We start from the raw sequence: 24,651 nt of genomic DNA, 5'->3' as shown, positions 1-24,651 counted from the left end.
CAGAGATCTTCTGGGAAGGTGAGGGTTGGACTTTGTACTGATCCCCAGTGACTGCAAGCCAGCAGGTTGTTTCTTGCACAGCTCTGGGCAAGGTAATAATCTGTCAGCACAAACTTCTGTATAAATCCCAACATTAAGACTGGAAAGTTCAGACAGACAAAAATGCTGCTGTTTAAATACTTAACAAGAGCAATAACACTTTGAAGATATTAAATTTTTAAAATCCCTGAAACTGCTGGTCAGCAGAGGAAAGTTTTAAAGTCATTCGTCCTCTTCAACGTAAGTTGATGGAAACCAGCCCACCTAAAAATGGAAAAAGCAGAACAAAATAATACATAAGATGCACAGGGTTTTTTTTAAATGGCTGAACTAGCCAAAACAAGGATGGATCTGTTTAGTAAATACAAGATTACAAAGATAAACTTGACTGACCTGCCACAGTTAGGGTAAGTACCCCAAATAAAAGAATAACTTGCAGATACGACAATTTGAAGACTAAATCCCCTCCCCACCCCCCCAAAAAAAACACTTTTGCCCAAATTGGAAGTCTAAGCATCCAGAAAGAAAGTCTAGAAATGTCAAGAGCAGAAGCAGTTTTACTACAGGCAGAATGTTGCTATTTTTTGAATGAGCAGTTAAATATTTAACAGGTTTCAGTCAGGTTCAGGGAATCCTCTTCCAAAGGAAATAGCAACTGATTTGATTGCACTAAACAGAGTTCAATTCCATTGCCACCAAGAAGAGTTTTAAATAAGACAGAACTGGAAGGCAGAGTCCAGTGTTTTACACTTCATAAGTTACAATGCTATCTCCATTCTGAAATTAATGATGTGCCAAATAAGGATTGTGTAAGACATACAGGGAAACAATGTCATATATTTCTTATTGTCTTACCTATTTGTTTTAAGTTCTTCACTCAGATGTCTTTATGCCTAAGTCAATTTAACACTCATGAAAGACCTCAAAACCAAACCTAGAGGATGGCTGGAAGGAGCAGCTGCATACATTTTGTTTTAGACTACCTTGCCAAAATAAGTCCGGAATTGAGCTTATGATCTGAAGTCCAGGCTGTAAAAGCTATCAGAAAGAATGCTAGTATATAACAAGGCATCGCTTAGGATGTGGGTAGCTGCATTAGAATGAGATGCTCAGTTTTCTTGACATGTAAAATGTATACAGGATGACCACTATTTCTTCTGCTTCCTTATTTCTTATGTGCAATTGACCATTTCACTTTAAGATCATAACCAGGCTCATGTACATTACAAAAACAGTTCTCCAAATTGCATAAAGCACTAAATCTGGACATCTACTTCAGCTGGACTTGCAACTTTCATTTCCAGCCAATCTGCTTTCTTTCACCTTGCATTCTTTAACCCTGCATCTCAGCCCTTTAGACATGCAAACAGCAGCCTCAAATACTTCTGACTAATCTGCATTAAAAAGCAGTATACTAAGATTGAAACAATATAGCCTTTATAGATGAAAACTGAAACTTTACATCCATGCAAGTCTAAGAGTGCAGTGTAAAGTGACTGTAAAAATCCCTGCTAAATATTCCACTTCATATGAACCACATTTCCAGAGATGAAAGAAACAGCCTGCTATAAAAAAGGTGGCTGATTCCATTGCATTAGAGCCTGGCAGAAAGGTGTGGAAACCATTCTGTGTTAAACTGCTAAACAGACTTCCACAGCACCAGGAACCTGAGCTTTTGACCCTAACTACGTGTGCAACGGTTCAAGAAACTTCATCTGTAGCTGTACTATTAATCCTGGTTATTTTCCAACCGTATAATCTTGCCCAAACATTCAGCCTGGTAGGTCACATTAAATAACCAATTAATTTAGATGCTGGGAAAGCTGCCTGGCAAGAGTTCGGCCTGGCTCCTATGAAACATGTTTTATCTTGTGAATTTAAATATACAAAGAAGGTTTATGATGTAGGAACACGCCTTATTTTTTTTTTTTACAAAATCACTGTCAGTGAATGCACAAATAAGACAAAGAAAAAAATAACAACCTTACCCTTCCATTTACTTCACCTCTCCACCAGCCATTTGCACTCATCTTTGTATAAATTTTGACAACATCCCCTTTCAACAAGGACAGTTCTCTCATGTCTCTCGCACAGAAGTCATACCTGGCTATGGCAATGCCTATCACCTTCGGGCTTAGCACTGAAATGAAACAGACATTGATATTATTAGGGTTTGTTAATTGAAGGATACTAAAGTAATGTAAATAACAGTACTGTAAAACAATGATTTCACCACATACAGTGGCATTCATTTTATGCAAATGCAAAAGCATTTGCACTACACAGATCAAGAAGGTGAATAGTGTAAAAGTTGAGGGGATTTTATGTGATTTTTTTTTTTAACAGTTCTTTTTATTTTTAGAAAAAAGTCAAGCTAGATGAACCTTATAAAGTATCTCCTATCTCCAAATTGCTAAATACATTTGCAATGATTGTATTTTTGTGCTTCATAATAAAACCTGCTGCCAGTTACATGCATCAACATATTTTACAGGTCACTAGTTTCTTTCCAAAAGAATTATTAGCATTTACAGTTGATTTAACTTTAAACCTCTAATGAAGCAAAACCAACAGAATAAGGTGCTGTTCTTTCAAAAACAACCTCCAAGTTAAATATTAATGTGCTTAAAATTGGAAGCTAACACCAGCATGAACAAAAAAGTAAAGAGTTTTCACAGGAAATTTGTAAGGATCATTTGCTACAATCCACATGAACACTGGCTGATGTAAATCTACTCTTTTCAGGAGTTTATTCTCTAAATCACCAATGAATTTATTCTACGAGACTCTTCGGGAAGGAAAAAAATCTTTACAAATTTTCTTCCTAGGTTTCAGTGAAATTAATACTTAAAAATGTTAAGCTACATCAATATGTAAGCACTTTTCCAATGCAAAGCCCAGACATTTTAAGCAATAACAAGTTGTGAAATATTTTTAAAAAGCTAATGTGAAAAAAACCTCATTTCAAAACCCAACCTTCCTCTCCCAAATAATTTTATAGACAATTATGTTTTTAACCCTGATGTAGAACGTCCAAACTTGCAAAAGAAACCCTTGACTCTTCCTATTAGAGCAAAGTGGGCATAGCACCTAAGAGATAAAGACCTTTGACCTGAGAAGTTTAGAAAAAGCAGCTACTACTCTACTGCATTTTGTAGTTGGATTATTTGGCCAAAGCTTTTTTTTTTTTTCCATTAATGCCATTTCCTTTTGCTCATTTTCCTATGTGAGTCACTATAGACAGGAATTCAGGAGCACAAGCAAGCTTAATACTGAAAAGATTTCATAAGAATTCATCATATGATCATGATGGATGACTTCATATAATGTACGTATAATTATCTTTTTTCTCAGAACTCTTTCCAATTTCTTAGAAATTCCCAATCATCTTTAGGAAATACCATTAAGATTCTAGTTCTAGCAATGCCTTCAACAATGTCATACTAGAAGTTTATAGCTAGTAGCCTTTAATTTAAATCAGGAACACAAAACATGGCAAATGAGCTAGAAGAACTTGACAGTATCAGATCTGCTTGTATTTAAGATTTCTTCTGACCCCACTGGGGACACTTTATAGAAACAGAAGCTTTTGCATAACAGTATTAAATATATGAAAATCATTATATATTCAAATATTTTTAGCTTACAGAGACAATACAATTTATTTTAAAATAACTACAAATACTATGTTTACGTTATTATTTACTATAAAAATGGAATGCCTAAAAACTGTTTTGGCAAGGGATTATGCCCTTATTATATCCTACCACTAAAGTTTAGTCCAACATTTCAGACTGCTTATGTAGAGTATGCTTATTAGATACTTCATACCGGATGCAAGGATGCCATGCAAAAGAGAATCAGCATCACAATTCATTGCTTATATTTACACTATGAAGAGGATGTAAAAATCTAGGTGATATATTAAGTATATTAAAGTACAAACATACTTTTCCCCACCTCTAAGTCAGATGTAGATGCTACCTGTTTAGATTCTGACATGAGTGCTATGTCCTATACCTTATCAGGATTTCAGGAATCAATTTTAGAAGGAAAGAGGACATCATGGGCAGCAATTGTTTTGGAGAAAGAAAAAACAAAAAGAGCAGTTATTGATTGTAAGGTCAGTAACTGTTCATAGGTGTGCAGCAATATCACTGGCAGATTTGGGGAAGCGTTGCAGGATAAAAGGAGTGATTCTAGGGAGCAGGGTACCATTTCAGAACTTAGAAAGGAGATAATGGGGTAAGGAAGAAAATTACATAAGGCAAAGATGAACAAATCTGGGAAAACATGGAGGAAAAGAACTAAGGAGGGAAGAAAGGCATGGAAGAATAATAAACAGGGAAAATACCGAGGAAAATTAGACTAGAAAAAGAAAGAGGGGCAGTTCTTGGGGAAAGGAGGACTTCTCCTTTTCAAGCTGTGAAGCCAGGGAAGAAAAACAGAAAGAAGCAAGAGAAATCAAAACCATCTATCTCCAAAAGTCTTGAGGCATAAAGTAGCAGAAGTTAGATTAATTTAGAATCCAACATCCATATTTTCAAATAAAAGTGATGCTCATGATAGGAAATATATAAAAGGAAGCCAGATGAGCAATGGAATACAGGAAAATGGCAGTGCTAATTTTGGAAAAAAAATATTAGCCATATCTCTCTGGTGACATAGTCACAAAAATGACTTGAATAGACACTATCAACCCTGAATTCCCAATCAGAGCTGTCCCAGGATAAATGAAATTTGAGGGAAGACAGTCAGCATGTGGAAAGGACATCTGTACAGATGGGAGAGAGAAGAAACACTGAGTGAAGGAGAGAAAGAGGATAGCTACAGGGAGAAAGAGGAAGGAGAGGAGAATGGGATTAATAGCAGAGACTGATGGAAAGAAAGTGCCCAAAAGGAGAACGTGAACAAGAAATTAAAGAGGGGAAAAAAGAAAAAGCGAGAAAGGGAAAAAAAGAAGCTATTGAGAAAGCAGTAATAAATAAACCTTGTGCACTAGGAGGGAGATACTCAGAGGATTAACAGGAAATAGAGTGAGAAATCTGAGGGGGGTGAATAAAAGGTTCATGTGTGAATAAGAAAAACACACTTTTGCTTAACCTACCCTTTCCTTCTGCAAACAGGAGAAGAAAAGACCCGGAACTCTAGTTGGCTTTGATTCACATTAGAGTATGCTGGAAAAGGTTCTCATTGACAGCGAGACAGATGTGCTACAAATTAATTTTAATACTACTTTGGGCCACTGATGAAGGAACTGAGGTGCCAACAAAAGAGGCTCCATGTGATCACAAGCAGGCTGGTCTAGCTCACGCTTTTGCCTGTGCTTAAATTCCACAAGGCTCCATGTACCATTATAAAAGCTGTGAGTAGTTGTTTCTCTCTACTTGTGGTACAGCCTCCTCATAATTCTGCAGCCATAGCCCCTAAGGATTGCTTTTGTGTATTAGTTCCCATGCTCCTTGAAGCAATGTACATTTACTTGCACTGTTTAACCAAACCTCAGTTCTATTATACAAACATGGGCAGCACCTCCCGTAGTGCTCAGAGGACAGCTTAACCCTTCAGAAGGGTTACCAACTTCCAAATCAGCAAAACTAAGCCAGCTCTGAAGATCCTTTTGAAAAAAATACTTGTAATATCATGAAAAAAGTATTTCTTCATTTAATGTAAGCTAATTCTTTGGTTATTTTAAAAAGATGGTTTTACCAAGAACATATGACATAGCCTGTCTATCAGAATATGAAATCTCAAACAGGTAGATAAGCTTAAATTAAGAATTACTAATCAACGTTTTCCTTTAATATTTTGTACTTTTACAAAGAAGTACTTTGCACAGCATATTGTGATATGCATGACATTGAATCCTTACTTACTGTTATAGTTACTTAAGAATCTTCTGATAAAGCAGTTTTTCATAGGAAAAAAGGAATATAATTATAATTTGAAACCATATGTGGGAACACGTGATAGGATTAAAGTAATCCTGAGTCTTGATTGCTGTTCTATCACTGTAGGCCACTTCACAATTTTGTTTTCATGGAACTGATACCAGTTTCAGTAAGAATGGACTTTATCATCAAGTACTATGCAGTTGAATGAAAAAGATCATCCTCTATCCTCACCCAAAATGACAGAAGTTCACAGTATTTACCTACAACAAAGGGCCAAAACTTAACTCCTTTGTGTTCCCTGATTCAAATGAGGTGAGTGCTTCAGACATTCCAGTTGAATGTCATGACCACAGGGTAAACAGCTATACCAGAATGGCTTTCTATTCACCTTTTTCACAGATATGTATTTTATATAAGTAAATGTCAACTGGAAGAGTGCCTTAAAGCTTGGATTTTGAGCCAATGTTGTGACTACTGAAGGTGAGTAAAAGTATCTGCCTCCAAAAAAATCTATATGTAAGGAGACAGAAATGGAAGAAAGACTCCAAAACAGTGAACAACTGAGGGTTAAAACATTCAAGAGCATTACAGGACACTGAGATTGAAATCCCTGGCATGAATCTAGGTAGGGCTCATCAGAGACACTCTCAGAACAAATAAGCACACTAGCTATTCTACTACCGAGCTGCTCCCTACATCTCCTTTTCCCCTCTAGAAACTATGGAAAGCCTTAAGAATCCATCTCCAAGCACTAAGCAATTTGGATGGCCTCTGTGGGGCAGGTGTAAAACATACTGCCCAATCAGATCTTGATTATGACTACATCTGTGTTTGTGCATGCTAGACACCTCCCTTTCCCCAGTGCAAAAGCCAGCCCCAATCCTGATTTGCACAACCTAGGCCAAGTCCTACACCCCCTGTACACAGAGGTGTGTCGGTGTAATGTGGTGAATGCTGTGTTCTCAATAGTAGTAGCTCCTTCCACATGCTCCTCAAAGGCATTTACCTTCCTACTATCAAAATTCTTCTTCAATCATCCAGTGGTGCAGTTCACCTCTTTGAAGACCACATCTTAGAGACCAGAGCAAATTGTAGCCACACTGATGCACTAATAGAGACTACCACTGCTACTACTTTAAGCATTTTTTTGCAGTCTCTCAGTTGCAAACGTTTACATTTATTAAAGCCAGAGATGGTTAAATGAGAATAAAGAAAACAATATTTAGAAAACAGATGAGTAAAATTAATTAACAATGTTAATACAGAATTTTAAAAAAGCGTTTTCTACAAAAAACCTACTGTATTCTAGGATGCTGCTGCAGTATGGTTTGCTGCAGGGATGGGACGAATACATCATTTATCTACAAGCAGTGAAATTTTCAGGTTTGTGCATTTGAACGAATACATTAATATATATATAGCTCATAGATGTCAACTACATACCAAATTAATGATTAAGTGATCATTGATTGAATCTGCTGCAACTATTGAGCTTTGAAACACCTATTCAAACTTATTGTAACATGCACTTTTTCAAAAGTTTAATGGTCTTTTTTTTGTTACACTCCAAGAATAAAATGTAATAACTCAGGTTTTGGAATCAAAGAAAAGAAGTATTCGATTCGTCCCTTCCCTTTTTTGCTGCACACAGAAACAACAGAAGCAAATTTAGAAGAAATTTAAAAGCAGTAAAGCAGTACCTGACCAGAAAGGAGTGGAGGAAGGGGGAACAAAGCTGTAGTCTGGAGGAGTTACAAAAGAAAACCCACAGAACAAAGAAGGGGCTTAGAGAAAGAAAGAGAAAAAGAGAAAAGCAAAAGAACATTGAAACATTGGCACAAGATTTAAATAATAGTTTTTTAACTATATAATTCATTGATAATAAGGAAACTAAGATTCCCTACTAAGGATGTCTGGAAGGAAATTGACTATAACTACTACAAAATTTGGATCTATGATTTAATTTTTAACAATTGCATTTTTCAAAAAGTAAAGTAGAAAGACAATGCCCATTCAGGGTTTCAGAGAAGCAAATGAAAACTGCAGACTCTAGCAAATATTTTCAAATTTAACAGAAAATTTGTTTTTTCTTTAGTTTTGTGTGCATGGCACTTCTTAACATTGGAAAAAGTAGGAACTCATGCATACGTAGGAATTCCTCTTAAGCCCAGGAAGACTCATCACACACCCTTAATTAGGAATATAGTCCAAGTACCAGTTGAACTGGGGTCTCTTAATATGCATGGGAAAAAGTATGCATTTTGCCCTGATAATCATTAAAATCAATAGGAATTCCACAGCTAAACTACATCCTCCAAGGCCCAGGTAGTATTGCTCGTCTTTGCAGTTTTCCCTGACTTGAGAGAACACCCTTGAGCAAGGAAAAAAAGCTTGTTTGGCCTAGGCAGAACCAGCACATCACCCTAGCCCCTGTAACAGCTTCCTCAGGTGAAAGGTTAGAGGTGCACTTGCTCTATTGCCAACAAACCTAGGGTCGATATATTTTCAAACACAAAATTAGATTAAATGAACTAAAATTCCTTCAAACTGAACTACAGTTTTTTGCACATTTTGTCCCTCTTTTGAAGAAACAATGAAGATATATAGTGTACAGAATCTAACAAAGTTGGGATCTTTCTCCCAGCTGTGATTTGGAAAGGGAAGTCCATCTTCAACTGGAAAAATGATAATGCAGCTTCTAAATAATGCCAAATATCTATAATTACTGACCAAGAGCATTCCTTAAGATTATAGCAGGATTATATTCATCACATACAACTGTTTCCCTGAACTTATTCTTGTGACTACACATGAAACAAGATCATATTTGCTCCAGCATGGCTATTTGCAGGAACGATGACTAGAACTATTTTATGCAAGGAATTAACAAAGGATCCACAGTGGAGGTAATGATACCATTTTGTGCATCTTACCTGGATGAGTATAGATATATTTGTGACAATGAAACCACCAGCATAAATAAACTAAAAAGGACCAATACTGTATTTTAATGTTCATAAGCTGTGGGTTAGTTGTTAAAAAAAGCCTCACAATATAAACCAACAGCAGTTTAGGTTAGTATCTCGAAGTAATATATAAGAAATATACTCCAGGGCCTCATGTGCACTAGAAACTCCCTTCTGATCCTTCACAGTGATGATCCTTTCTCTGTCTCTAACACTAAATGGATTATCTGAAAATGCATGACATTACCTGAGGAACTCCTTTACACTAGAGCTTGTAACACCAGGTGACAGCTCAGTATGGAAATACGTTACACAAAGCAAAAGGGCGACTTGACTGAAGTACTGTGCCCATCCTTAGAGACAAATAACCGCCTTTATTTCTACAGAAGTACAACGACAGTGTGCAAAAGTAGCATGCAGGAGTGAAGAAGGTTAGGTGCTACATAGAGGGTGGGCTGGTCCTTTCCTGTTCAAATATTATCTTAATGTTTCGAGAATTTTCCTGTACAATATAACCGGAGGTTTGGTTTTATGTGTGCAATTCTGGACAGCTAAACCTATATGGGCAAGGAAATCCTACTAGATTTCTGTAGATAACTAGTCTATTTTTAAACATCAGTGATAAGGGTTTTGGTGTCGGCTTTTAAGGAGAAAGGCTGAGTTCTTTTGTTTCCTTAAGGGCAAGGATGATATTTATTTTATTTTACTTTATTAACAGATACTTTTACACAGTTAATGCATTAATTAGTGGAATGATGTGATATAACTAGTTAATGTGCCTACTCTTCGTCTACAGGTGACAAAAAACAGTTAGTAAAATAGTATTCAGCTTTGTGATTTAGGTTATATGAAAATCAAAAAGATCCAGGTATCTCAGTATGACTGTGCTCTGCATCAGCAGATTGCAATAAAGTGCCAAAAACACTCTGTAGAAGAACGTCAACTTTTCTTCCATTTTTGCCTTTATTTCATTAAATGGTCGATCATCCCTCTAATCTAATGTAAGAATTAGTATTATTCTGTGCAGCAAAACAAGATTTGACCATATTATGCCTAGAAAAGCCTAGGACTGAAAAATTAAGAATAAAGAATGTACCATCTCCCCAAAAATCTTCTGAATTAACTTGAATCTCTAGATTGAGAAAAGTAAATGCCTGACAGCTTTTACAACCACATTAGAAGTGTACAATAAATATCAGAAAAGTGGGTGACTTCTGCAAGACTAGGAAACTAAAAAGCAAAGTTCTAATTAAAGTGACAATTACAAACAACAATTACAAAAAATTGATATAATCACATTGTTCTAGAACGTGAAGTTAATTTGGTATTGCCATTCAATTTCACAGCAGCTCAAAGACTTTGGCAGCAGAAAGTGATACAACTCTGCCAAAGTCTACAGTGGTTCAACTCATGCTCTCTAGAAATACTTTTCGCACTTATTCTGTCAATTATATATGCTAAAGACAAGCTGTTTTGAGTAAGAAGCTGATGTCTGTTCATAAGATGGCCTCATTAAAAAAAATCCAGATACACTCATGTGAAAAGCGTAGTGCAAAATACCGAGTTGAAACCCAAAACGTCCTTAAAACCAGCTTCAGATTGCCAAAGTCCACTGCATTCACTAGCTTCAGCCCTATGCTTGTTAAAATATGGTGAGTGCGACACTGCATAGTTGCACAACTGAAAAAAAAAAAAAAAAAAGGAAAAGTGCCCCTCTCTTCTAACTCTTAGCTCTTCAAAACTAACTTATTTGGCTTCCTTTTAACAACTCTTTTTCTTGCACTCAGATACAAAGTGGAAAGAGGTCAAAAAACCAGATATGTGGCCGTTCTCACTGACAACTGTGAAGTGAACTCAGTGTCCAACCAGTGCCCCGTGACTTATTTTCATCCTCTACTAAACAAAACTGCAGCCTAAAGTTTACCAAATTCTTTCCAAATTCAGCCCAGTAGGGTTCACGCAGCCTAGACAAATAATTATTCTAACACCCATTTGGTAAAAACTAACAGGATACCTTTGAAACTGAGCAGTGTGACTCACAGATGGGCTGTTAATCATGGAAATTTTGCTTAAAAAAAAACAAAAACAAACCACCAACACACACTCATGGTGACATGCTAACACTTTAAAAGAAAACTGTCAAATCCATTAAATGAAAGCGTCATCCAGAGTCATTCTAGGTAGGACAGCAGAATTGCAGAAACCTATTTAGATTTTATATGAGGAGTCTAAGAACTGAAAGGTTTTTTTGATCAGTTTGGCCTACGACAAAACCTGCCATTTCACATCAGCATAGTTTATAACATTAAATGGCTGATATTTACTGTGGCAGAGGTGCACTTCCTCATACCCTTGACTAAAACGAGCTCTTGTTCTTCCATTTACTGCCTAAAAGGTCTTGTTAAAGGAGATGTTTTCTTTTCTATTTAGACATAAGGTAATGAGGACATACCATAAGTCTTGTAACCTGCAAAGTCTGAAATGATTAAGCTAATGTGTTTGCAGACTAGTAAATTGGTGGACAGTATAGATAGATACGTTCTAACTGGCTTAAGAAAGGAAAGAGAAGAAATTGGCTCTGGTCACAGTCAATAATAACCAAAACAAATGGAAATTAAAGCAAGCAGGGCATATCCTCTCAACAATTAAAGCCTCAATGCAGTGGGGAGGCGAGGGACGAAGAAAGCACAAGAGATGACAAGAAGAAGAGAGAAGCAAAGGGAGATCACAAACTAAAAGGAGAAGAAAGGACGGGACAGAAATTCACCAAGAACAGAGATATACTGAGATACAGCATAGCAGGGAGATAACTGACAGAAGTCCTGGGAAGCAGTGAAAGAAAAGAGAAACGGAAGGAATAAAGAGGAACTGGGAGATAGAGACAGAGTAAATGAAATGCAGAGACACACTCATTTCTTACAATCATCTGTCCTAAATGATTTTCACCTTAATTAGGAGAGAAAGAAAGTCTCCAAAGTTATAAAAATGTTATGAAGCAGAGGCAAGCAAGGAAACAAAAGCTCACAAACACAGCAAAGAGAGGTAATGCAGCCAGCTTTATCATCACAAAGACTAGACTGGACTCTATGGTCTTTCACAGCAGTCTTCATCTATTGTTAAAATGCCCATTACCTTTTATTTTCCTCTTATTATCTGTTGCAGTACAAAGATACAGCCACTGTCTGCAGAACTGTAAATCTAATATTTGTTCTTTGACAAAATCATCATATACTTTCCAGAGGCCAGCCATGTGGTAGTTTTTATCATTAATGTTGAACCTGTATTAATACGTTAAATCGAGGATACCACATGCATTGTACGTCTTCTCAGTTTGCTTCTAAACTTGAAAACTTTTTAACTGCTATTTATATTGTACAGTAGTTCATGAACTTTCAGAAGCTTAGAGGCCTGTAATAAATGTTAAGGTTAAAAGGCAGGCATAATTACGATACAGTAAATCTAACGAAGGTTTTTTTGAGAAGTTTATGTGTTATTACTGAGATGCTACTTCATATGGCTACATTACAAGGCTGATTTTTTTTTTAAATCCCTTTTTAAGGATCAGAAATTGTCACAGATATTATTAACACTTGTAGCTGTGTGTATGCAAATGTCCGATAAAACTAGGCAGGATACAGTTTAATCTCTCACCAGCATGTCTAATAGATTTTTTTGAGTATCAGGGAGATTTTAAATTTGGCAGCAAGACAAACTTGCTAGACATGTTTATAAACCTCCTGGCAGATCTGAATCTGCTTAGCTTCAAAAAATCCTAGCTAAAAGCATTACCATATTAATTGGCTATATGTCAAAAATGGAAAACGAAGATATTTGAAGTACCTTGTCCTTTTAATATTTACATGACAGAAAATAATATACAAAAGTTACAATACTCACAGTTGCCACCTGTTCTGTTACTCCTTTGTCCCACTGAGTTTTCAGATTCTTTGTATGGAAATTGAAGAGTAGTATCCAAGCTTCGAAAGCCTTCTTTGAGAGAGTGGTGCTTATAGTATTCTACAAGTTCCTTTCAGAAAGGAAAAATCTATGTCATTAGAAATTGAAAGTACATCCTTTTCAACATTCTGGCGTACAGTCAATGACAGTTTTATCATACAAGTAACCTTATTTTATAATACAACATCCCACAGTACATGTTTATTTAAAAAAAAAAATTAAGTATCCTAAATATTGACTGCTTTTATGCTGGGTTTTGGTCTTTGCTTTTGTTGAGTTTTTTTGTTGGGTTTCTTTGTTGGTGTTTTTTGTTGCATTGCATTCATTGCACAAATCACAGTAGAAAGCTTACAAACAGATAACTAAGTAGCTCCTGTCAGCACGGATGGGGCTTCTCAGGAGTCTGTCACATTACCATGATTCACACCAGCAGCAGAGCTGACCTTTCACTGCACTTTCGCCTGCTTTACACACTCAGCACACTTTAATTACTCTTGTGAAAATTTTTCAGACTTACTATGAAAACTATATACAAGAGCTGTTCTACTTTTGTTACCTCCAAAGTAGTACAGAACACTGTGTCACTGCAGATCAGTACTTTAGTTTTCCATGGCTGCTGGCTTTGTCTCTCTTCTGCTCCCAGTTCTACTTAGACTACTTTTGTTCCTCTCTTCTTCCACACACAGTTACTTTTTCTCTTGCAACTACCCAGAACAAAGCAGTTGTTCCACAGCATATACAAACAGTACTTACGCTATCACTTGTCTACTTAACTCTCAAGGGCAGACTTCATAATACCCTAAAACTGAGTTATGAAATTACTTTTTCCTAACTGAATGTTACCAAGGCTAAATAGGTAGCAATGAGGCCTCTACACCAGAAATTTCTTTTGTCCTCTCAATTCTTTGACGCAGAGCATATTCTTTTTATTTCTTTTTTTTTTCCAAGTTTGTGTCCTGTACTTACATCTCTGATGATTCAGCTCTATTTTGAAACTTGCATCAGTGCATTAAACCGCATCACTGCCATAAGAAGGTATCTGGCAGTATGTGACTCCAGCTCACGTGCTTTGTCAAGACCCTGAGTGCACTCGTATGTTCCCATCAGTTTCCAGTGAAACACTTGTAGTGTTTGCAGAATAAGTACCCACCTCCTTCACACATTTGAGGAACACCATGATTTCTGTTACTACCAATGATAAGATCTCAGTGTCCCCAGCCCTAACACTAAACACTCCACTGGTCAAATGAAGACATTTGAGTGCAGAAACAGCTTGGTGCATTCTTCATTAGGAAATTTATGTTCTTCCCATTCTAATGAGCACTTATTTCAAATAGGATCAGGCAAAGCATAGATTTCTGCTTGATTTTTTACCACGTGTAGGATGCTCTTGTTTTACAGAGTATCAGTGGTTAAATTAAATAATTTCTAAGGCTTCCTGGTTTTAAAGCTTCTCTCCCTACTCTTGTTTTGCATTGTACTTCATTTTTATTTATTGTTTTAGAGTACTTGGATATGCGTGCAAGAAGGCTGCAGCATAAGTTTTAATCCAATTGATTGCATTAAATATATTAAATGAGCTTCCTTTAACAATGCATTAGAAAATGCTTAAGCAGTAAAATTTTACAAATGCACTAAGGTAATTTATTCAGACACCTTGTGTTTATGAGTCTTGTCTGAGCAAAATGAGCTATCATGAAATTCCTTCAGAGTTCATAAAAAGGAATTTCTTCCTAGTACAAGATGACTGACATAACATTGAAAACTCACTTATTTGGACAGTTATAACACCAAACTCTTATTTCTGGAAATTAACTATGCCTATAGTTGGAGTGCAAGTTAATGACAGAGCCTATGTTTTGTGCGTTATTACTACAGATAGCTAGAGTGGTTTGCTGACACAGAGTATAAGTTCAAAGTAGCTGCTTTAATTTAGACTAGTTGATATTGACTCCAGACTATTATTATTCCAACAAAAATTTCTTAGCTATTAGCAGTTTAGACAGCCCCATTCTACAGCTGCAGGTTTTTGCCTGGTGCACCAAGACCAGGCAGACCAGCCTCTCCAAGTTTGTTTGGGCTCTCTGACAACAGCTCCACCTTATATCCTTCTCCTTCTGAACTTACACATCAACAGGCATCACTATGTTCAGCAGTACACATGTACATGTGCTGGGCTGGGAAGGAACCTTCACTTAGCTACCTTTAGGGATCATTATATATAAATATTTCCAAAGACATCAAATTCTCCTTTCAAGATTCAGCCTAACTCCATAATGGGCCAATGGATGGAATTCAAATTCCTCCTCTTTTCCACATCACTGCAAGGGACACAGACCAGCCTTGAATATAAACATGGAATTTTAAGCACATACTACCATCGCTTAGAGCATAAACCATAAATATAAAAAATTATCCTGCTAGCAGGTATGGACACAATTCAAACCTCACACTCTCACAGGCTTCTGTAATTTCACAAACCAAAGTAGCTCTCACTAACAGCAACAGCTACATAGAAAATCACACATTGTTAAAAACCTAATCAATGCTTACCATTAAATTTTTAAATTTTCTGTTTTCTGCAATGTGGAAAAAGCCATCTCTTGTTAAAATCTTGATGTGTTTCACTTCATTATTGTACCTGTGGGCAATGAATAACTTATGAATATAAATGCGCTTTTAATCAGATGCAATCAATAATTACCTGAGGCCATGCCCCAATAACACCACACAAATAAATTCTTAGGACAAAATGTATATCTGTGCCAAAACAAAGTTGACATGTAATTAACCAAATATATTTATTAAAGTACAGCTGAAGAGTTAATCTGTATTCAGAAAAAAATCACAACTAACTGCTCATTCTAATTGGGAATTTCCATATATTTCTTACTTTTATATTCACTTTGATAAACAACATGAAAACAATAATTTGCATCCACAGAATTTATGAACCCACATTTTGCTGAAGTGTCTGAGATGAAAAGGGCTTCAACAAGTTCTCACTGAAGTCCATGAAACATTCTTATTCACTTCAGAGAAGCAGATCACATTACACACCAAACACTTGGTTAATCTTACCCAATATACTAGACCATTATTTTTGTAGACCCATTTGCTACACCAGCATTATAAAACCCTTGCTACCTTCCTACTCTAAGTTCTGGGTATTTTTGTCAGCAAATACAGTTTTCCTATATTGACCCTCTTAAAGGGTATGATTATATGAATTGAAACAGGTTTTTATTTTCCTTATTTATTTCAAATACTACATAGATACAAATGAGAACAGGAAAACTTTCTGTAGGAGATCTTATTTCACTTACTTAATACTAATTGCATATTCTCCTGACTCTTTGGTCCTGTGACGCACCAGGTAAGTGCTATTTACTCTGTTAATAAGTTCACTCTCTGCTTGCAATCTTTCCATTGCTCCTGCAAACCTGTAACAGAGAACAATAAAAATTGCCAATGATTTTTTCAAAGCTACAAAGATAGGTCTATCAAATATGCAATGCAGAGTCCCAATATAGTGCATATGAAGGGGACCTAAAAATACATCCGTTGCAATTGAATACTGCTTCCAGATCTTTGAATGAAGAGAATAAAACATGAAAAGAATTCTGCACTAGGGGTAGACATTCTTAATTAGAAAAGTACTTGTGCACATATTGAATACAATGCCTGTTAAGGAAAGTACTCGAGCCTGAGTATTAGCCAAATGACTACTGGCTTGAATAGCTCATAAAACCAAATGTTTTTCTGAATTATGTGTTGCAAGTGAAACAATAAAACAGTCATCCAGAACCTTTGAACCTCCCTTACTTCTAGTGGGATTTATCTTGACAGAGTGGAGAATCAGCCACCAGCAGTATATTAGGTCAGAAAAAGACCTACACAAAAATTTTATATTTATACAAACACACTATTTTATTTGGTTTCATAATTATTCATAATGTCTAAATGCTAAAGTTTAATAGGTAGACTAAACATCCACAAGCAAAAAGGAGGAAAAAAACCAAACAACCACCACCACCAGCCTAATATGTCCAAATTTGAAAGAGCTGATGCTAAGAGTTGAAAGCTAAGAAAGCTAAGACAAATAAGTCACCGATTTCGCAACCTGACTGCACAAGCAGATTTGTGCCCTTCCTCTGCCTTGCTGGTTTGGGTGCAACTTCATGAGAGGCTCTCAGCAGGCATTTATTTGCAAAACTAGAGATTAAACTATTAATTGAGGAAAATGACCCTGCTTCCAGGGAAATTATGCTTATTTTACCATTTTAGGAAGTAGTCTAAAGGCAACCAACATCACAGAACACAACTATGTAAAATTTCATACTAATATATCACTACCAATTAGAAGGGAGTTTTAAATAAAAAGTAGTTATTTTATGAAACACATAAGGGAACATGCATTTTTAAGTTTATCACAAAATACTTGCTGTACGAAGTCATGTATCAGCCTAAAGTAATTTTTCAGTTAAGTATTACAAATCTTTAGAAAAAGACTGATGCCAATGATATGCTTTCTTCTAACAAAATTATAAATAGAGAAAATGTTAGAATTTAATTTAAAATACCAATTTAAAATATTAAACATTCTATTTGACTTGTTATGAAAAAATCAGTATTTGTTTAGATCAAATTCTGATTTCACTTTTGGCAAACTAGAGGAAATCAGAATTTATATCTAAATGACAAAGCATAAAACCAGTGAAAGAACACAAGAGATGCTTGTTCTGTTCTCTCAGAATCACCAAGTCTTTTGAGAAGCAAGCTGAATTCCGTTAAGGAGTTCACACACTACATAACCCTCAGACCAGCAGTGGTTGTAGTTTTGATACATCATCCTTTTGTATCTCTATAGTTGTTTTTAGTTTTGGTTTGTTTTTTTTTTTTTTAATGAAATGGAGAATTATTCACGAGACAAGATTTATTTAATGTTATGCCTCCTCTTTATTCACTTAACATGTAAGATCTACTTGCATGCTTCATATTTTACTCATCTCTTATTATTCTATTTCAGACCTCTGGGATGAAGGCTGCACAGCTACAAAGTTGTAAACAAAATCTCAAAATCATCAAGGACTTTATTACATCAGAAATGCTTTTAGGCAATTCATGGCGTTGCCTTCCCAAACCATTACACAATGCTTTCTTCAGAAGCCTATAAAGGTTAAACCAATATAAATTAAATTGTAATAAACACAGTTTTCTTTTTATGACTGCTTTATTCAAAGGGATTCTTCTAAGACTAGACAGGCACTCACCACAGTTGTGAAGAGTAGTCTACTGGTTTAGGAACCTAGGACATGAAAAGATACCAGAGCATAGGATCACAATTTTTTTCTAATCAACACAAAGTAGATAGCATTGATCTAATTGTCAATATCCAGGTGAAACAAGTGAAAAGAAACAGATGATCTAATTTGCTTGGAGGTCTATTTTCTTTTGAAGGAAGTTATAATACAGCACAAATATTCCATACCACTCTGAAAGCTGTACAGAATATTTTAACTCTTTGCTGCTGTGACAGATTTTTTTACTTAATAGAACTGTTTGAAGTCTTTCTGACGGTGCCTACATTCAAATTTCATACATAAAATAGCCCAATGCTACATATTGTTGAAAAGTATCTTTAAAATGTGCAACAAATTTACAGTAACATGTATAAAATTCACTTCATGTATGGCCTTAGAAAGACTGTCTACTGGGAAATATAGTATATAATCTTCTGAAAGAGTTATAGATATTCCATAGATAGTGTTGTATGATATCATTCATACCTTTGTATTTGACTTGGTTAACTCTTGTACTGGATTTTAATAAGCATGAAATTTGATTCTCAAATTCAATTTAAAAAATAAAGCAAATGACAATCAGTTTGCAAAATGAATGTTTTATGTATACATAAACATATGCATAGATAATGTTTATACACGCACAAGATGCACAGTATAGTAATCCCCATTAAAATCAGCATTTCATCTGGACCACCTCCCACTGGTGTATGATACTTTGGTATTACCCTACTCTTCTAAAACAACATGTGAAACTTGCAAAATGCTGAAAAAATTATTTTAGTGGAAGCCTAGCATACATCCTGCAGACTTATGACCTAATGCCATATATTCTTAGATAAGCAAATGATTTCTATTTTTTCTTCCAGTAGAACCACAGAATGTTTTATTATTTTCTAGAATCTAATAGGGAAAAAACTACAGTAACATTTTTCTCACATTTTTTAAATTATGAAATATGGAGTGTCTTCAACAGAGATTTCCAAACAGATCAAATGAGAAAGATATTGTTATATAGGCCTACAAATTTAAATTAATTGAAATCAAAATCAATTATAACTCCTACTAACTTGACCTCAGATATCAACCGAGATCTTTAAGTCTCTAGACCTGACCTTGAAATAAACTCCAGTGATGAGACAAAAAAAGCCTACCCCCTGCTCTCCCCCAAAAGAGACACAAACAAAAAACCAAAAACCACAACAGCACAAAAAACCCACCTCCCTGCATATTTAATCACACTATTCTGCAGTTAAAGTTGCAAGAGTCAAATAACGCAAAACTTTTATGTTAACCTCTGCAAAATGCCAAGGAATATTCTAGCAGTATTGGTGAGGTAGTAAGAGGCATCTTTTGAATGGAAAAAAGCAGAATAGAAGGCTATGAAGCGACTATTGAACGAGGATATTGTAAACTAGATGACAGCAGACGGTCTGAGTACAGAGAAATAGGAAATTTACAACCACTTGTGTTGGTAACATTATCTTGCAACTTCCTCAAAAAAGCACAGTTACTGGAATGCAAAGTTACTAAATTATTGAAACAAGTAAGAATAGTTACAATGTCACCATTTTAAGGCTCTTCTCTTCATGCTAAGAAGCCTCAAAACTGGAGTTATATAATGCACTTACTCTAAATGCTTCACTTAAAACACTGGCTAAGTATTTTCTTACATAACTTCAGAACATTTTTTTTATTGAGAAAGTTTTCAAAAAAAACTTAGATTATGAATTAAATTAGTATCTCTCCTAACTTCTCTTTCTCCACAAAAGTAAACAAAACTGCTCAAGTTTTTGTGATAGGATAGGATTTTGGCTAATTTTAAATTTACTTCAGACATAACTTCCATCCCTCCACTGATACAATTCATTTCCATGAACCAAAATTTGCAGAGTTCACAAAACTGCTTACTGCCTTTGACATAATGGTCACCCAAACTAAATACATAACCACTTACTCAGGTGCCTCCCAACCCAAGATTTTCATGATAAAATTCTGAATTTTATAGGACAGCCCAAAACTTCCATTTTTTTCTAAATAACAAAGCAGACACTAGTGTGGAAACACATTAAGTTATCTGTAATAAAACCAGGGTCACCTGTTCATCTTGTACAACAGTAAATCTCTCCAGCTGTTAAAACAGTCGTTAAGTTAGTCTAGTTCTTGAGAAAGAAAAAGGAAATGTATTACTCCCAAATAGTGTAGACAAAGGGCTCTCAAACAGCATTTGTAGTGCTGATGGGTTGCAAGCCCCTTTGAAGTACAGGGGGCCTGGCACAGCCAGGTACTAATGGACAGCAGCAGTGGCACTTCATATCCCTACAGCTACTCATGGTGTTACTTGGGTACCTCTGCTTCCAATGGTAAGACTTGGAAAAAAGTTAACAGATTATGAATATGCTGACAATTAGATCCTATGAGAAATGTTTTAGTGAAGCGATGAAATGAGACATTTCAAGGCCAACTAAGCACTTATAGAGTCTTTACATGCTGTGAGATATTTCAATAACACATTTCATCTACAGAAGGATTGCACCTTTAATGATTTGTATTATCCCCATAGGACTAAATAAATAACATGCACTCTATCAGCAGCAGGAGAAGAAAGAATAGTTAGGAGAAAAAACATTCTTAATTTGTCAAATACCCTAATATGTTGGAAAAGATATAAACATTCAAAGATGGTTTAAGTCCATCCTTCAGAGCAGTTAAACAATAGATGAGTAGTCCATTTCATTAATTTTGAATGGACAGATATACATATACACAACAAGTATTGTTCACTATTATGAAATACAGTAAAATCAAATGTTATTCCAGAAGCTCTTGGCTCATACTGTGCTATGTATCCCATGCCGCTACAGAAATGAGAAAACTGGAAGCTAGGAAGAAGCAGGTATTACTCTTATGGTGCAGAAAATGTCTGCTGACATATACTACTTATTGCAAAGATAAAAAAAATTCTTTATAGGTACATCTGTGAAAAGTCTGGAATATAGATATTCTGGAACTCAGCAGTTTTTCATTCAATATTCATTCCTAAAGTCTTTTGATGTATGTATTTTATGCTGTTTCTGGGCATTTTTATATCATCTGGTTGTAAAGCCTGTTAGACTTAATAATAACAGTAAAAGTTATAGCATGTTTAAAACCTGATTGATGTTTCAGTATCTTTAACGGCACCATTTATCATAATAAGATGTTTATATTTCATCCTTCCAAGTTAACAGTGGTGAAGCATCAATTTATCTTTTTGTTCTGATCATGACACCGGTTGGTAACATTTCATGAATAATATTTATTCATTCTGTAAAACTGTATTATTTTCAATACTCCTCTAAATAGTGTATTTCTAAATTTAGCAGAAAGCTTTATCACTAGAAAGTAATCTTCACAACACCCCATTTTTCCTAACTTTGGATATCCCACTTCCTCTGCTTTAAAGTATAGTGGTAGTACCGAAAACGTTGATACGGTTGCTGTCAATGATACTACACAATGACTGACTGGGTGGCTCCAAGAACCTAATGCCAATACATAGCAGGTATTGCCTGTGCCCAGGGCAGTGACACCATGGCATTGGAAATCACAACTTTTACAATAAGATGGGGGTGGAGGGAAGAAAGCTAAACTCCCATGAAGACAGGCTGAGACGGCTGGGGTGGTTGAACCTGAAGAGAAGGCTCTGGGGAGACCTTATAGCAGCCTTCCAGTATCTAAAGGGGGCCTACAGGAGAGATGGGGAGGGACTCTTTATCAGGGAGTGTAGTGATAGAACGAGGGGTAACGGTTTTAAACTGACAAAGGGTAGATTTAGATTAGATATTAGGAAGAAGTTCTTTACTGTGAGGGTGGTGAGGCACAGGAACAGGTTGCCCAGAGAAGCTGTGGATGCCCCATCCCTGGAAGTGTCCAAGGCCAAGTTGGATGGGGCTTTGAGCAACCTGGTCTAGTGGGAGGTGTCCCTGCCCATGGCAGGGGGGTTGGAACTAGATGATCTTTAAGGTCCCTTCTGACCCAAGCAATATTACGATTCACATAACATTTTCATCTTTATTCCAAATCTGTTCTCTTACCCAATCTAATATACCTTGTACCTACAAATATTCTGTGCATCCCTCTTCAAACAAAATTCTGAAAATATAGGGTACTAAAGATGTCTCAGGATATAATAATGTATTTATATTCTTTAGGATCACATGTATATTTGTTTTAGAAACTAAGGCACAATATAAGCCTTAGAAGCATACCAAAATGCAGCCACTCACAGCTGATTCCTCCTGCTTATAAACCATTTAAGTGGTATTTCTTGATTGCTGTAATGAAAGCAATTCTCTTAATAAGTCAAAGTGTTGTGAATCAAGCTAAGAGAAGTTAAAGCTGTCTTAAAGCAAAGGAATATGATTTATCACTTTTTATGGGTTTACATCAATCCCAAAGGGACATACTGTATTCTGATGCACAGTATTATAGAGGGCAGAGAATGAAGGAGCAAGCATACAGTATATTAACGCATCATCACACCTGTATACAAAACTCTTCAGTACATATTATAAAATAATTTTTCTTATTTGTTATCCTGAACTTTTCTAGATTGAGAACATCCTTGTGTGAAATAAAAGGCTGGTAAGAACGTACAAAGTGGAGAAAATTTATCGAGCAGTCTGAATTCAAAGTTTTATATTAGTTTTACTCTTACACATTTTTAAACTCACTGCTTACGGTGTAATCCCTCTCTCTAACCCAAAGTGACTGGGGAATAGATTAGAACCACAGCATTATGACCTTACTGCTGGGGACAGAAGAAAGTGCACTTTCACATAAAATGCGTTTGTTCTATACTCTGGAAACTCTTTAGACAGTTCAATTTATTAATATTCCCAAAAGTTAGCTCTGCTTCTCAAACATCTTTTCTTGCCATGTCCTATTTACATCCAATAACTAGAAGTATTAGAATGCTATATTTTAAGCAATATTGAACATACCATGAAAACACAAAGGAACTAAAAATAACATGATTTTCCTAAGGTAAGGTTAATAAAGCAATGATATGAACTAGGCAGTTTTTCTGTAAGATGACAAACTGAATTAAATAATTGTACTTACACACGGGCTCGGCTTTACTGCGTCACTTGGGAAGAATCCAAGTTCTCCTGTTGTTAGATTTCTGCCCTAGAAAAAAAAAACCACAAAATTTTCCATTTTTGAGACATAATGAGATTAATAGTAAATAATAATACACACATATGGATTTAGGACAACAAGAGTATATCAAAGAAAATAAAATGCTGTTCTAATAAAGCACTACTCAACAGTTGAGTGTTTTTTGTAGGTTTTTTTTGTTTGTTTTTTCATTTATATAATTAAGTAATAATTATAGCTGATACACCTAAGAGCTCTGAGAGATGAGATGCAAGAAGGGAACTCAGCCTGCGTTGTGATTCACAGTTCTGTCAATGTCTGCCAGGGTCCAATATCTTCATTAATGTTAATTGTCTCCTTCAAGTTACTTCATCCTCAGTTGGCATCACTCTAGTGAGAGCTACCACACTGCAATATTACAGACCCCAAAATGACTACACCACCATGCAGTAGCAGTTGCAGCACCTGAGAAATCACGCTAACTCCAGTGGGAACTTAGGGAACTTAATCCATCAGCAAGTTCAGATACAAAGTTCTATAGTTAAGGGTTTCCATAAGTGATGCAAATCATTGGAAATCTGGTGGGCATGAGAACACTAACACACTCTCTGTGTATGATATATTCACAACATGTTGTAGATGGGCCCACACAACATCAGAGACCAGCTACAGAAATGCATCCAGCATGGCCTAAACTGAGCCTTTTATGCAACACAACTGCTGCCCCAAAGTTGCAGGACCAGCAATTTACTCTGGGCTTCTTAGGGCCAAAAGTGACCTGATCATCACAGAGCCATGCCTCAGGAACTCACAATTCACCACAAAGCTCTTCCGAAGAATACCTCCTCAGCTAGATAAAACAGCAAAATAAAAACACCTCTCTAGTGCTAGTAAACATTTGGCTGTGACCATGCTGACCACATTTTTCAGAGCAGAACAGAGCACATAGCTAAAATTTCTAAGCATAGATATATAAAAGGAAGGCATCAAAATGTGTATTTTGGCAAACAAGTGTTTTGATTTCACAGATTTTTAAAAACACCTAGATGCCTAACCTCCAAGACGCTGACTGTAAACATAATATACTACCAGCATTTGGCAATGAGAGTAAGAATGATTACTTTACAAGCATTGCAATCTTGAAAATCATATTTCTTTTTTATTTTTGATGGCATACCTGCAACATAAAAAACTAAAAGGGGAAAAATGCTTCAGAAACAGATGTGGAATTTCTTTGGGGTTTTAGTTAATTTTGTTTCTGTAACACTAAATGTGTAATTATACCCTAATAACATCACGCAAAACAATTCAGCAATTTCAAACAGGGTGGAGCTGTCCCAGCTGTCACTG

The 24,651-nt window shown here is 35.8% G+C and overlaps 1 protein-coding gene across 1 annotated transcript in view; it reads right to left on the bottom strand.

The window, feature by feature from the left end:
* Positions 1–261: 261 nt before the first annotated feature.
* VAV3 (vav guanine nucleotide exchange factor 3) overlaps positions 262–24,651 on the bottom strand; it is a 165,555-nt gene continuing 141,165 nt past the window's right edge. The window contains exons 21-27 of the mRNA XM_074152877.1: positions 23,266–23,331; positions 18,130–18,164; positions 16,183–16,299; positions 15,410–15,497; positions 12,797–12,926; positions 2,028–2,179; positions 262–303 (exon numbers count right to left, since the gene is read on the bottom strand). Of these exons, the coding sequence (XP_074008978.1) occupies positions 262–303; positions 2,028–2,179; positions 12,797–12,926; positions 15,410–15,497; positions 16,183–16,299; positions 18,130–18,164; positions 23,266–23,331 (630 nt within the window). The remainder of the gene's footprint in view (positions 304–2,027; positions 2,180–12,796; positions 12,927–15,409; positions 15,498–16,182; positions 16,300–18,129; positions 18,165–23,265; positions 23,332–24,651) is intronic.

Source organism: Numenius arquata, chromosome 8 (genome assembly GCF_964106895.1).
Source record: "Numenius arquata chromosome 8, bNumArq3.hap1.1, whole genome shotgun sequence".
Lineage (NCBI taxonomy): Eukaryota > Metazoa > Chordata > Aves > Charadriiformes > Scolopacidae > Numenius > Numenius arquata.
The sequence above is the reverse complement of the archived record's forward strand: the minus strand, read 5'-3'. Positions and strand labels throughout refer to the sequence as shown.